Genomic DNA, 12456 nt, shown 5'->3' with positions numbered 1-12456 from the left:
CAGCTGAATAATTCAGGGCAGGACCCCACTATCCAGGGGGCTCAGTTCCTTGCAACCACGAAAGAGGAGCGTTCCAGAGCAAATGACATCGACTCTGTGTGACATGACCTCAGTGTTTAAAATGGAACATGGTTAGATTACCTGCCTCTGGGGATGCCAGCATCAGAAATGGTTCCACACTCATTCTGGAAAGAGTACTGGATTTGGAGTCACTAAACGAACGTGGCCAGATGTAAGCCCTGGCTCAGCTATGTGACCTTGGAAGTCATATAACCTTTTGAACCTTGTCTTGTCTACAAAATTGGGTGCAAAAAGGGGCTAGCTCCCTAATCTCCCATGGCTCTACAGAGCGAGGTCCTTATACAGCCTGCTTTCTCTCTGAGGGAAGGTTGGCAGGGGTCTTGTGCTCTGATCCTAACATGCATATGGTGTCAGGCTTGCAAATCTGCTAACCACTTTTCTAGGCAGAAATAGTGGAATCTTTTGTGGGTGAAACACTTTTTTATATAACAACTCCTTTGCCCATGGAATCTTTAGGAGAATTGGAAAAAAGACCCTAATATTAAGGAATATAGTGATAAAATTTAAGTGGAGAGCTAAGGAATAAATTAGTTCTGTAATTCATTCAAGAATAAGTAACAGGAATTTTAATATATCCACATCACTTATTGTTGTTGTTTGTTTTTTTTTTGTTTTGTTTTGTTTTTTTTAAAACAATCTGGGAACAGTTATTTACCAAATCAGCTAAGATAAAGTAGCAAAAATGGGTTGGGCTAAATTGATCATTTTTACGCCTACAGTTTTGCAAAGGAGAAGAAAACAGGCTTTGAAAAATGCTTACAAGTTGAGTCTTATCAGCTGCTCTTGTAGCTGTATCTTTTGATTAAAAGTAGAACCTTATTGTTACATGTGTAAATCTCCATGGGCTATAAAGGTGTTAAGCAGCAAACAGATGTAGTTTCTTGCTCTTGGTCTCTTGCCAGTAGGTACACTTCCAGAAAAAGAGTAAAGACTACAAAATTAAATGCTAGGGCTTGAGGGTAATGGGAGAAACGCTGCCTACCACCCTTATTTTACTAATGGGGAAACTGAGGCCCTGACTATTGAGCTGGCTTGACCAATATCTCATAGATGGTGCTCCTGGGAATAGAACCCATGATTGCTATTCCACACACTCTTTTCCATTCTCCCCACAGTTTGCTCCACTTGCAAGACAATTTTGAGCCTAAGCCACAAATAATTGTATGACACACATCCAGGGTAAGATGCCTAATAACCCTTGATAAAAGCCTCTGAGCACCAGGCTTGCTTTCCAGGGTATATCTGTCAGTTTCACTTTCCCAGCATCATCCATCACCATAGGCAACAGGCAAGATCTGGGCAAATGAGGGAGCACCCAGAGGGCAGGGATTCACGCTGCTGCCTCAGCTAAGGGACCGACGTCACGCAGTTGGAACTAACTGTTTAAACAATATGGAATCTCTACACAACAATGAAAAATCAGAGTACCAAGAGCTGGTCAGTGGTGGTCCCGGTGTCTGGTAGATATTGGCTCAATGCCTGGCATGCATTAAGAAATTCTTCGGAGGGTTTATATCTAAAGAAAAAAAAATATATGTATCAGTCTCCATGTGGATAAAGAAGGTTATTCTCTAGCTTGACTTTCATTCTCAGCAGCTCAAACTGGGCCACTTCCCAGGACAAGGGCATTCCTCAGAAATATGGGGTGAATACAGTGTCCTGATGATGAGGCGTGGCTTCTGAGCTCCTCTGGAGACTGAGCAGAGCACACTGCCCTTTGTACTGTACCGTAGTGCCTGCCACGTACTAGGTTCTCAATACCATTCATTGAGAACCCAGTACCTGGCAGGCACTATGGTAGGCATTGTGCCTACTTTTCCTCATCCAGTCCTGAGATCAAACCTGCTTGGTTGCTGTTGTCTACATTTTACAGATGAAGTAACTGAGGTGACCACAGCTTAAGTACCCTGTCTAAAACAACACTGTGCGGACATAGGATTTGAATCCAGGTAAGCCCAACTGTAAAGTACTCTTTCATCATGCCACATGACCTCCCATCACTTTCAAAGAGTTACATCATGGTTGCCAACGGGAGAGGCAGAAAAGGTAAGAATCAGAAAAGACTTGATCGATTATAAACTGATGAACCAAAAGATAGATACAGAGACAGTAAAGCAACAAGCAGATTGTCAAATTTCAGCGGGGAGGGGAGGAGGATCTGGGGGAGATAATAGATCAACTGAAGGACTTGTATCCATGCATATAAGAACAACCAATGGACATAAAACTCTGGGGAGGGAGGGGATGTGTGGGAGGAAGAGAGGGGGGAAAAATCAATAAAATATGTAAAAAAAAAAAAAAAAAAAAAGACTTGATTGAATCCCTGCTCTGCTTAGCTGTGTCATTTAACTTCCCTAAGCCTCTGTGTCCACACCTGTAAAGTGGAGATTGTAAACATTTCTACCTGGAAGGGTTGTTTTTACAACTATGTAAGCATGCATGTCCTTCATATTCCCAGTGGTAGGCCAATGTCAGCTTTATCTGTAGAGCTCAATCTGTGACAGTCTACCCATGAAGGCAGGAGTTACATCTTTTTAGTTCAATCAGTGCACAGTACCTGGCATAGATGAGGAACTCAACAAATATTGGTGAATGAATAAACAAAGGAACAAACGATCGAATAAAAGGATGAATAAAGACCCCTGACCTACCTCAAAAGTTCATGTTTCCTAATCTATACCCATCGGACTCACCTCTCAGCCTTGGGAAGGAGGGGTTCTTCCCCAGGCCCTTTTCCCTGGCCTGTGTTGCAGGTGCCCTCGGAGATGGCTGGCCCTGCCTTGCAGCCTGGGTGGGCATCCTTGCCCCATCCGTGTTCTGGGCCATCACATTTCTTCTCAGCCTCGCTCTCAGACAAGTCTTCTGGGGAGCTGTCCTCTCCGCTGGTCTCTTCGCTGGAGGTGGTCTCATAGCTGGGAAAGGAGACAGAGGTGACTTGTTCTGTGCTTCCTGCCCAAGGCCTATTCAACAAGGAGACCTAGTGGGCTTTCGCTAACCCTTCCCAGCTTGCTAACCACACCCTCCATTCTCTATACCTGGACAAGGGGCTCCCAGGAACCTTGGCGTCAGAGATAAGTGAGGTTAAGAGCTCTGACTCTAAAGCCAGAGGCCATTTGGGGAGAAAAGATCATTAATGAAGATCTTGGCAGCAAACACACAGCACATGCCCTACTTGACCAATGCAATCGGATGATGTAGTCAGGCAACCCAAGGTTCTTACGAAAGCATTTGCTGTTGGAATCCTAATGCCCTGCCCATAGGAGGACCAACATTTGGTAAACATTTCCCATCCCCAACGCTCTGTTTTCTGAATTGCCTGCCACCTTTTCACGTCTTTGGGTGACTGTGGGACTTCTATTAGCCTCCCCCAACCCCTCCCTCATTATAGCCCAGCTTCCACCTGGCAAGGAAGTGGAAGCTGTCTACTCCCAGTCAGAATACCTGAACCCAGCATCTGCCTTTCTCAGCTGCAGCCTATTTCAACTATAGCTTGGAATAGCAGAGAAGGGCATGGGTCACCACTTCACCTGAGGTTCTCCCGCCCAGCTATGATCCTCATGTTCAATTATATGGGACTCTATTAAGGTGGCAGACCAGAGACCATGGAGGAAAGTCCTGGGAGATGTATTGATTCCTCTGCTGATAGTCAACAGGAGACCTCCAATGGACGAAGATTTCAGGCTTTAGGGCCTCTAGACACTGCCACAGAGACTGGGGAGACTGCAGCTTACACTGAACCCCTTCATGCCCCTTCTCTGAATGGTGGCCCCTATGTTTACTGTATTTGCAAACCCAGCCTATTATTTGGTGTGTTCACAATCTGTCTTGTTTAAGCCCTGAATATTTCTTCCTCTGTTGTGCTTGGAACAACCTTTTGCTTTTGTGCTTAATAGGGGATGCAATATGTTTACCAAGCAGCTCCTACATTAACATGGTTTCCATAAAAACTTCACCTGAAAGTTTGTTTATTCATCCACGCAACAGAAATTTACTGAGCACCTACTATGTGCTAGGCACCATTCTAAGTGTGCATCAAAGTCCCTGTCCTAACTGAGCTTATATTCTAGTAGGGAGAGGCAGAAAATAAACATGTAAAATATATATTCAAATAGTAAATACTGAGCCCTGACCGGTTTGGCTCAGTGGATAGAGCATCGGCCTGCGGACTGAAAGGTTCCAGGTTCGACTCCAATCAAGGGCATGTACCTTGGTTGCGGGCACATCCCCAGTATGGGGTATACAGGAGGCAGCTGACCGATGTTTCTCTCTCATCAATGTTTCTAAATCTTGAACCCTCTCCCTTCCTCTCTGCAAAAAAATCAATAAAATACGTTTTAAAAAAATAGTAAATACTGAGAATTGAATAAAATAATAAAGAGTAATGGGCTAGAGCAGTGGTCGGCAAACTCATTTGTCAACAGAGCCAAATATCAACTGTACAATGATTAAAATTTCTTTTGAGAGCCAATTTTTTTAAATTTAAACTTCCTCTAAATGCCACTTCTTCGAAATAGATTCGCCCAGACCGTGGTATTTTGTGGAAGAGCCACACTCAAGGGGCCAAAGAGCCGCACGTGGCTCTCGAGCTGCAGTTTGCCAACTATGGGGTTAGAGTGACGGGAGGAGGAACTGACTACTTTAATTCAAGCAGAACTTTTTAACCATGGCTGCACATTAGAATCACTCGAGAGTGTTTAAAATTCCCAGTACCTGTACTACACTGCAGACTAATTAAGCGGGAGCCTTTGGGGAGAAGACCTGGGCTCTGCTATTTTTAAAGGCTCCCCCGGGGGCAGCCATGGTTGGAAACCATTGCACTGGAGTGACAGCTACTGAGCACTGTCTGGGAAGGGAGCACTTTCAGCAGAGTGGACAACAAATGCAAAGGCCCCTGAGATGGGCCTGCCTCAGCACGTTGGAAGGAAGAAAGTCAGGAGCCAGCAGTAGGGGGCCTGCTTTACACTTTGAGATTAGGCTGATCCTCCTATTCTGTACATGAACTGGTGAAAGCTCAACCCTAAACAGCTTCTCCTCAGTGTCAGACGTTAGAAGGAGTGGGAATAGCAACTCTTCTATGACCCCATTTCATCATTTCTGACGTTTCCCTCACAGAATGTGCAACAGTAATGTCACTGTTGTTTGAATCTGGTATCTTCTTCCTCCTTGTCTGACCCAAATAAACAGGGGTTCCTACCACTTCTAAGTAGCCTCTTAGACCCCCGCACTGGCTGGACTGGGTGCCCCTCCTTTGGGTTTCCATAGCAGCCTACGCTTCCTTCTTTATTAGAACTCATCTCATCTTATCAACATCTCTCTATTTCCTGTGTAATCTTTCCCCAGGCCCACACTGTGAGCTAAAGGCAAGGGGCCATGATTTATTTGACATTTTTATCCCCACCACCTAAGACATTGTTGGCATTTCAGAAATGCATATTGAATAACTTATTTAGAAAATATTCTAGATCAGTGGTTTATTCTCTGAAATATATACGGTTTAGTTCATGTTCTAAGCCAACAGACATTGGTTGTTTTTCTTCCTCCTAAAAAAATGTTGGTTTGGGTTGCCCTAAGTTAGTAAAAGAAAGGGGGGAAAAATTAAAAGGCTGAAACTTAAAGTTCAACAAATGAAGAGTCTGTCCTAGTTTCAGTGTTGTGGTTCAGCTTACATGTCTTCCTTAAAGGGCCCACGTGTCCCTCGGACTCCCAGAAACCACCTGGAATCCTGGCCCCGGGGACACCAAAGCTAAAACTTATTAAAAGCACAGGATCCAACAGACCACAGCTGGCAAGGAGCCAAACACATGCAAACCCGAGATGGAGTTTTTAAAGGGCCGTGGAGAGTAATTCTCTTGAAGGAGAATGAAAACCAGATGCTTTCCCCTAGGAAAAGAGAGCGGAGACGACAGAGGGAGAGGCAGTGTGGGGGGCAGTCTGGGCTTCATGAGCGATGCTTACCCACCGTTAACCCCAACAAACTGAAGGTTCTTTTTGGTCCCATTACCTCCTGCACGGAAGCCATAGTCTTTCTTTTTCATTATGGATTTAAGGCTGGTCGACGGGGAGAGCTCTAGGCAGACACAACAGCACAGGTTAGAATGATCTTGGCGATGCAGCAAAACCGAGACTCTTGCTTTGAGGGGATCCAGAGTGAAGGTGTGTGAAGAGGGAGAAAGGGACAGGGAACTGGATGATGTCCACCAAATATGTTGAGGGTCTTGGAGGAGGCCTAGCCTTCTGGGGAGTGCCAACTGAAGTGTCCCTGGTCACAAAGCCCCTCTGTGTGGCTGACAGTGGGGGCACTCTTTAGAAGGAGCCCTGTGGTGTGGGTGCCACTGTTGTCTATGTCTTACAGCTGGGAAGTCTGAGACTCAGCCTTGCTCAGCAAATAGCAGAGAAAGAGGTGGTCAGTTAGTTCAAAGCACAGAAGTTAGTTCACGTGACTCCTGGTCCCACCTCTGCTCCCACCTCGGCCAGTTGACACCGTGATGTGGGACAAGCATGGGAGACACATGAGCAAGAGCACAAGTCTGGCTATGCTCAAAGGCAGAGGAGGCATTTCCTAATGGGCAAGACTAGAACTAGCACGGAATAATGAGAAAGCAGGCAATTTGCAATCTGTGGCAGGAAGCAGACTCGCATGCTGCTCATTGAGCAAAGCAAAATATGGTTCCACTTTATTCAACAGTGTATGGTCTGTTACAAGAGGAAATGCCGCTCAGCCAAAAGGTCAACATGTGTCACTCAAACTCCCCCCTCTCTTTGTCACACACACACACACACACATACACACACACACAATATTCAGACCTCAATATAACATTCCTGCAAAATTAGGCCAGAGAAAACCTCTAATGTATAGGAACCGGAGAGGATCTCAGGAAACAAGGAAGGGAGGCTGAGGTTTAGAGCATATACAACCTGGGCCACTGTCCACCCTAGACCTTGCCTTTGTGCCATGCAAATGAGCTATAGGCACCCCTCTGGGTGGACACAGTGCTAAAGGCTGGGCAAATGAAGAGGTGGAGAGTGGGCTGGACTTAAGCTCCTATATAGACACCCCCCCCCCCCCCCTCGGGCTGGCATCTCTGTGCCCTGTATATATCTGAACAGCTGTGCATCTTGCAGTCAATCCTAACCTCAGAGCAAGGACACAAATAGAAGCACACAACCTCCACTGTTACATAGGTCAGTTTCTTATTACACTAGGTTCCTAGAGGTACTTAAATCTTTTAAAAACATATGCATGCAATTAAAGCCCCTTTGGCTTGTCCCATTAAGGAGACATGGTTCCCTGTCTCGGGCACCAGTATTTACCCTTTGGCGGAGGAGTGGAGGGGTCCGGGGACTCCTGGGCTGGAGCCTGGGAAGAGTAGGCAGACAGCAGCAGGTTGAGAGAGCTCAGGAGCTGGTGCTGGATGCTGCTGAGCTTGGAGGCGGGCTGCTTGATGGCGCTGGCCAGCTCTGGGTACCCGTGCTCCAGGCAGTTCCACTGCTCCTGCAGGAGCTCCTGGATCTTCTTAACGTATTGCCCGATAGTGGCATCTGTGGGTGAGCTGGGTGGCCTGCCCGGGCCCTCCTTCCCCGGGAGCTCTGACTTGGCCTCCTCCTTCCCGGCTGAGGGAGCCTTTGAGTCTCTGCTCCATGAAGAGTCTCCTGCTCCCCCGACCGGAGGGTCTCCCTCCAGCTCAGAGCTTGGTTCTTCGATCCTGAGCTCAGTGGAGAGGCAGCTATGTAAAGAAGAGGCGAGGACCATCTCAGGGTCCTGAGGCAGTGACAGCTGGGATGGTGGCATAAATTCTGCTGGGCTCTGATCCCCCTGTTGATGACTGTCCTGCCCACACAGGTCATCCTCCTCTCCTCGGGCCCCCCAACTTTCCGATTCCGTGCTGCTCAGAAGGTTCACACCAATGCTCTTGTCACACGACTCCCTGGTCAGGAGTCCCTGGAGAGGCTCGGTGTTGACCATGGCATCCGCTTGGCCCTGGGTGTCTTTGGTGTTCTCGTGGCTCAGCTTTTCTGCCAGATGAGCGACCGTGCACTCCAGCTCTTGAATCCTCTGCCTCTTGACCTCGATTTCCTCCTCCTGTTGCTGGAGGGCAGCTCTGACCTGGGCCAGCTCCTCTGTTTTCCCTGACAACTCCCCCTCCAGGGCCAGGAGCTGCTGCCTCAGGCTAGAGACGCTGCCAGGATCCGTGGGGGCAAGGCCCAGGCTCTCCTCCGTGACCCGGATGCCAACGCTTCTCACGTCCACCTCCACGGGAGGCGGGGGCGGGATCTCGCTGATGTTGAGCTCGATTTCTTCCAGGGGAAGCTCAGTCTCCGGGATGGGGGATGGCAGAGGTGGGGGGCTTGGCGTCAGGCAGCCAGGGCTGACCACCACCTCCGCTCCTCTGGGGGGAAGGTTGTCTTTTGCATCCTCTGAAACTACAAGCGCATTCTGGGGTGAGAAGGGAGGCCTTGGGAGAGACAGGTGCTGCGGAGGGGCCTCTTCTGCACCCCGAGGAGGCTCCGCCCTCTCCCGGACCAGCTCCGGAATCCCTGGCACCAGGTCTCCAAACTCTCTGCCTGGGGGTTGGTTGGCAGCTCTTGGGGTGGAGTCGTGAACACCCGCAAATCCTTCCGCGGGGCCAAAGGCTGCAAGTGGAGGGAGGGCAGGAGGTGTGGGGGGCCCTGCGTTCAGGCTGGGGTCCTCCGAGGCTCTGGTCTGCAGCAGGGTGGCCGGCATGCTCGATGCTCTCAAAAGCTGGGGCCGTCCGCTCCCGGAGGGCAGCTCGGGGTCCTGGGAAGCAGCGGCCTCCAGCTGCCTGGCAGCCTCGGCCAGCAGGGCCTTCCTGTGGTAGCTCCCCTCACTGCCACCCGCTTGGGAGGCTTGAGGGTGCTCCCCAGGCGGCAAAGACTGGGTTCGCTCCTCGGTCCCCAGCGACACCTTCCTGACCAGCGCTGGGGACCAGGTTTGGTGGGAAAGAGCAGTCTGCAAGCGAGCCCCGCTGTCAGGAAGGCTGAAGTTTCGGGGCAACGTGCTGAACTTGGCCTGCTTGGCCCTTCTGTGGATAGGAATCCTCTTGATGGTGTTTCCCTTCTCAATGTCATCCACATACTTGAGGAAGTCCAGGTCTAAATGAAAGCCATATGGGGTCTCCACGGAGTAGGGGAGGCTCTTGGGAGGGCCTTTCTCTTCATCCCCCTGAGAGGACTGGGCTTTGGCTGGAAGACACAAGGCAAGTAAAAGAGGAAGCACAACGTTAATCAGAATCACAGGTGGTGAGGGCTGCTATCTATGATGTTGACTTTCTCCTGCATGTTCCAGACTCTAAATGATACTGCAATGCTCACAGTCTTTTGGCTGCGCTAAGAATCCATATCATTAAATCAATGTGTACTTAGGCAAAGTCTGCAAGGAAATGCGTAAGGAAATAGTTTCCAATTTGCAGTAGGTCAACTCAGTTACTACGGTGGAATCTGCCTGCAGACCGGTAAAATAAAATGGTCTCCTGCTGTTTTACTGGGTTTGAGTCGTGTAATTGCTGAAGTAAAGTGGCCAGGAATTTGCCATATCAAGGTGCTAATTGGAAATTATGAATATGGAAAGTTTCAAAGGATGAGCTATATAATTGTCTCAACATTAAAGAACCTTGCATTATTCAGGTACGTACGAGTAAACCTTGATAAAAGCAGAGACATCAAAGTCAGCCTTCTATGTTATTTAACCCTCCTCAGACTCCCAAGCCTAGGTGAAGATCAGAGAGCTCGGGAACACGTAATCATGCACAGCCCATACTCCTTTTCATCTGAAAACTTCTTAGTGCTTAACAGAGATGAACTTCACTTTCAAAAATTCATGTCAAGTAAGGAATGCCACATTTTTATTTATTTATTTATTTATTTTCACAAATTAGAAAACAGGGTTGAGGGAAAAGGGACATTGGCATACATCCTCCAAGAGATGGGGAACTCGTGACTTTTCAGGGTAGCCCAAACTCTCATGGGACATCAGACAGTTCTCCATCACACCAAGGCAACACTGATTTGTTTATATTTTTAGAGAGAGAGGAAGGGAGAGGGAGAGAGAGAGAAACCTCGATGAGAGAGAAGCATCCATCCGCTGCTTCCTGCACATCCTCTCCTAAGGGTCAAGTCTACAATCCGGGCATGTGCCCTACCCAGGAATCAAACAGGTGACCTCTTGGTGCATGGGATGATGCTCAACCAACTGAGCCACACTGGCTGGACCATCGCTCACTTTCTTGACTCCAACAGAAGTCACTGAGAACAAGCCAGTCTTTCAAGTATTTGAATCCATAGAGGCTTGTTCCCAAGTAGCTCCTTCTTCAGGTGAAACAGCCTTTGTCCTTTTGATGTTGCTCACATGACACCCTTTATTATCTCTGTGACATTCTGCTAACCATGCTCTGAAATGCTGAGTTCAGGACAGGACATTCGTGGAGAGCACAGAGGCCAAGAATATGTATTCTAGAACCTGGTCTATATTTCCAGCATGTAATAATTACAAGAGTTCCATGATGGGACTTGGGAGGCCCAACAAGGGTGAGCCACATATGTAGTTTACCTGTAAACTAAACAGCACTTCCTCCAAACCTGAATAGGATTGTTAACTGCCAGACAGCTCAGGGCATTTTATTGCCTCCTATTGGCCAAACACCCGAACAGCTGTAGGCTATTCCCCAAACTGACAATGCTTCTGTTACCCTACCCTTTGTCCACCTGCCTTAGGACAAATTGTGGGCTCCTAGACAAGGGAGTCTTTAGCTCCTTTAGCTGGAGATCCTCTGATCCCCACTCCCCTCAATGCCTTTCAAAATTATCTTTCATCTTTGGACTCCTCTTTAATCATCTTCTACACACAGTCCCTTTCTCCAAAATGCTGAACCCTTTGTAAGGCAATATATGGGGGCTGAGCTCTTCCCACTTGCCTATCTGACTTCTCCTTCTGGCAGGGACCACATGCTTGTCAGGTGGCCCTCTGTGCTTGGGGAAGTACAGTTATCTCCACAGAACTAAAGGAAGCCAGTAGACATGTGAATGCTGTACGCATGAACACTGACACCCCTATCAGCCTCAATGCTGTGCAGAGCTGCAGGGCCTGTGGGTAATTACATCACAACCACTGCAGGGAACAGAATAAAGCATCCGTGCAGATACCCAGGATGGTTTTCATTCCAGAGCTTCTCTGGCAGACATCTAGACTCCAGGCAGATAAGGAGTAAACACGACTCCAGCCCAAAAAGCTCCAAACAAGTTCACATTTACCAGCACAATTGTTTACCAACCTGCTTTCCTCCAAAGAGGCACACCGGTAGATTCAGTCAATGAGAGCAATTGCTCCCGATTAGCTTTACCAGCTGCACTCTGCAACATCCTTAGGCCTCTTGGTGCACTCAGCACTCCTGGGTTACAGGGATAGGCCCAATCAGAGAGGAGATAGTTGTCTAAAGTTAAGTGGAGAGCAGATTTATGGCCCAGAAGGCAAAGAACTCTCCTTAAAGAAAAGAAGTTGCATTATTTATCTCTCTCTCTCTCTCTCTCTCTCTCTCTCTGCCTTAAATAAGTAGAAATGCACTAATTTACCAAGTGGCTTCTGGGAGCAGCTCCAGAGCACAAACACAATAATATTGTAGTATCAAATTGGAAACAGAAGATTCAAAGGCAAAATCTTCCTGAAAGAAGGCGGAGGGGAACCAAAGGAGTCTGTGAGACTGAGCAGCTATCCAGGATGACAGCTTTAATAGGTGCTTCCCTAAGTTAGCACTCTGGGCTATCACTAGGGCACACACACACACACACACACACACACACACACACACCCTGGTCAGTTGTGCTGCTATGCCTGCCACCTGCCACTCTGCGTGCTTTGTCTTTCTCCCAGTGCAGGAGGAATGCCAGACCTTGAATGAGGGAGCTCGATCTGATACGCTGGGAAACCTATGCTCACGTTAAGCTCTGCTCCTCTTAATTCTACCTGGTGACAGGTATGCAGGAGCTCAGAATTCTGGGCATTTGGCCTGGGTAAGAATTAATTAGAAGGACTGTCTGCTCAAAATGAATTTCAGATCAAATAAACCAACACATAGCCCAAACTGGCTGGATTTGAATCCTGGCTCTGTCATCTCTTATCTCTGTAATTCTGAGCAAATTGCTTAATTTTCCTATGCCTCAATTTCCCCATTTGTAACATGGCGGCACTAATGCCTACCTTACAGAGTTGTGATTGCTGGCAGTAATTCGATAGAGAACATGGCACAGGTACTCCACAAAGGGGCCGGAAGACAAGGATAGGCAGGGGAGGATTGGCTAAAAATGTGCTCTCTCCTCAGAATATTTATCTCTGCATTAGGACTACAGCCTCAAGGGGGAAAG

At 47.9% G+C, this 12456-nt stretch overlaps 1 protein-coding gene across 2 annotated transcripts in view; it reads right to left on the bottom strand.

The window, feature by feature from the left end:
• The window catches only part of KANK4 (KN motif and ankyrin repeat domains 4), a 71553-nt gene that overhangs the window by 13885 nt on the left and 45212 nt on the right, over positions 1-12456 (bottom strand). For both annotated transcript variants that reach the window (XM_036446343.2, XM_036446344.2), the window contains exons 3-6: positions 7396-9285; positions 6037-6148; positions 2775-2993; positions 1510-1597 (exon numbers count right to left, since the gene is read on the bottom strand). In XM_036446343.2, the coding sequence (XP_036302236.1) occupies positions 1510-1597; positions 2775-2993; positions 6037-6148; positions 7396-9285 (2309 nt within the window). The remainder of the gene's footprint in view (positions 1-1509; positions 1598-2774; positions 2994-6036; positions 6149-7395; positions 9286-12456) is intronic.

The sequence above is a fragment of the Pipistrellus kuhlii genome, unplaced genomic scaffold, assembly GCF_014108245.1.
Source record: "Pipistrellus kuhlii isolate mPipKuh1 unplaced genomic scaffold, mPipKuh1.p scaffold_m20_p_2, whole genome shotgun sequence".
Lineage (NCBI taxonomy): Eukaryota > Metazoa > Chordata > Mammalia > Chiroptera > Vespertilionidae > Pipistrellus > Pipistrellus kuhlii.
This window is presented reverse-complemented; position numbering and strand designations above follow the sequence as displayed.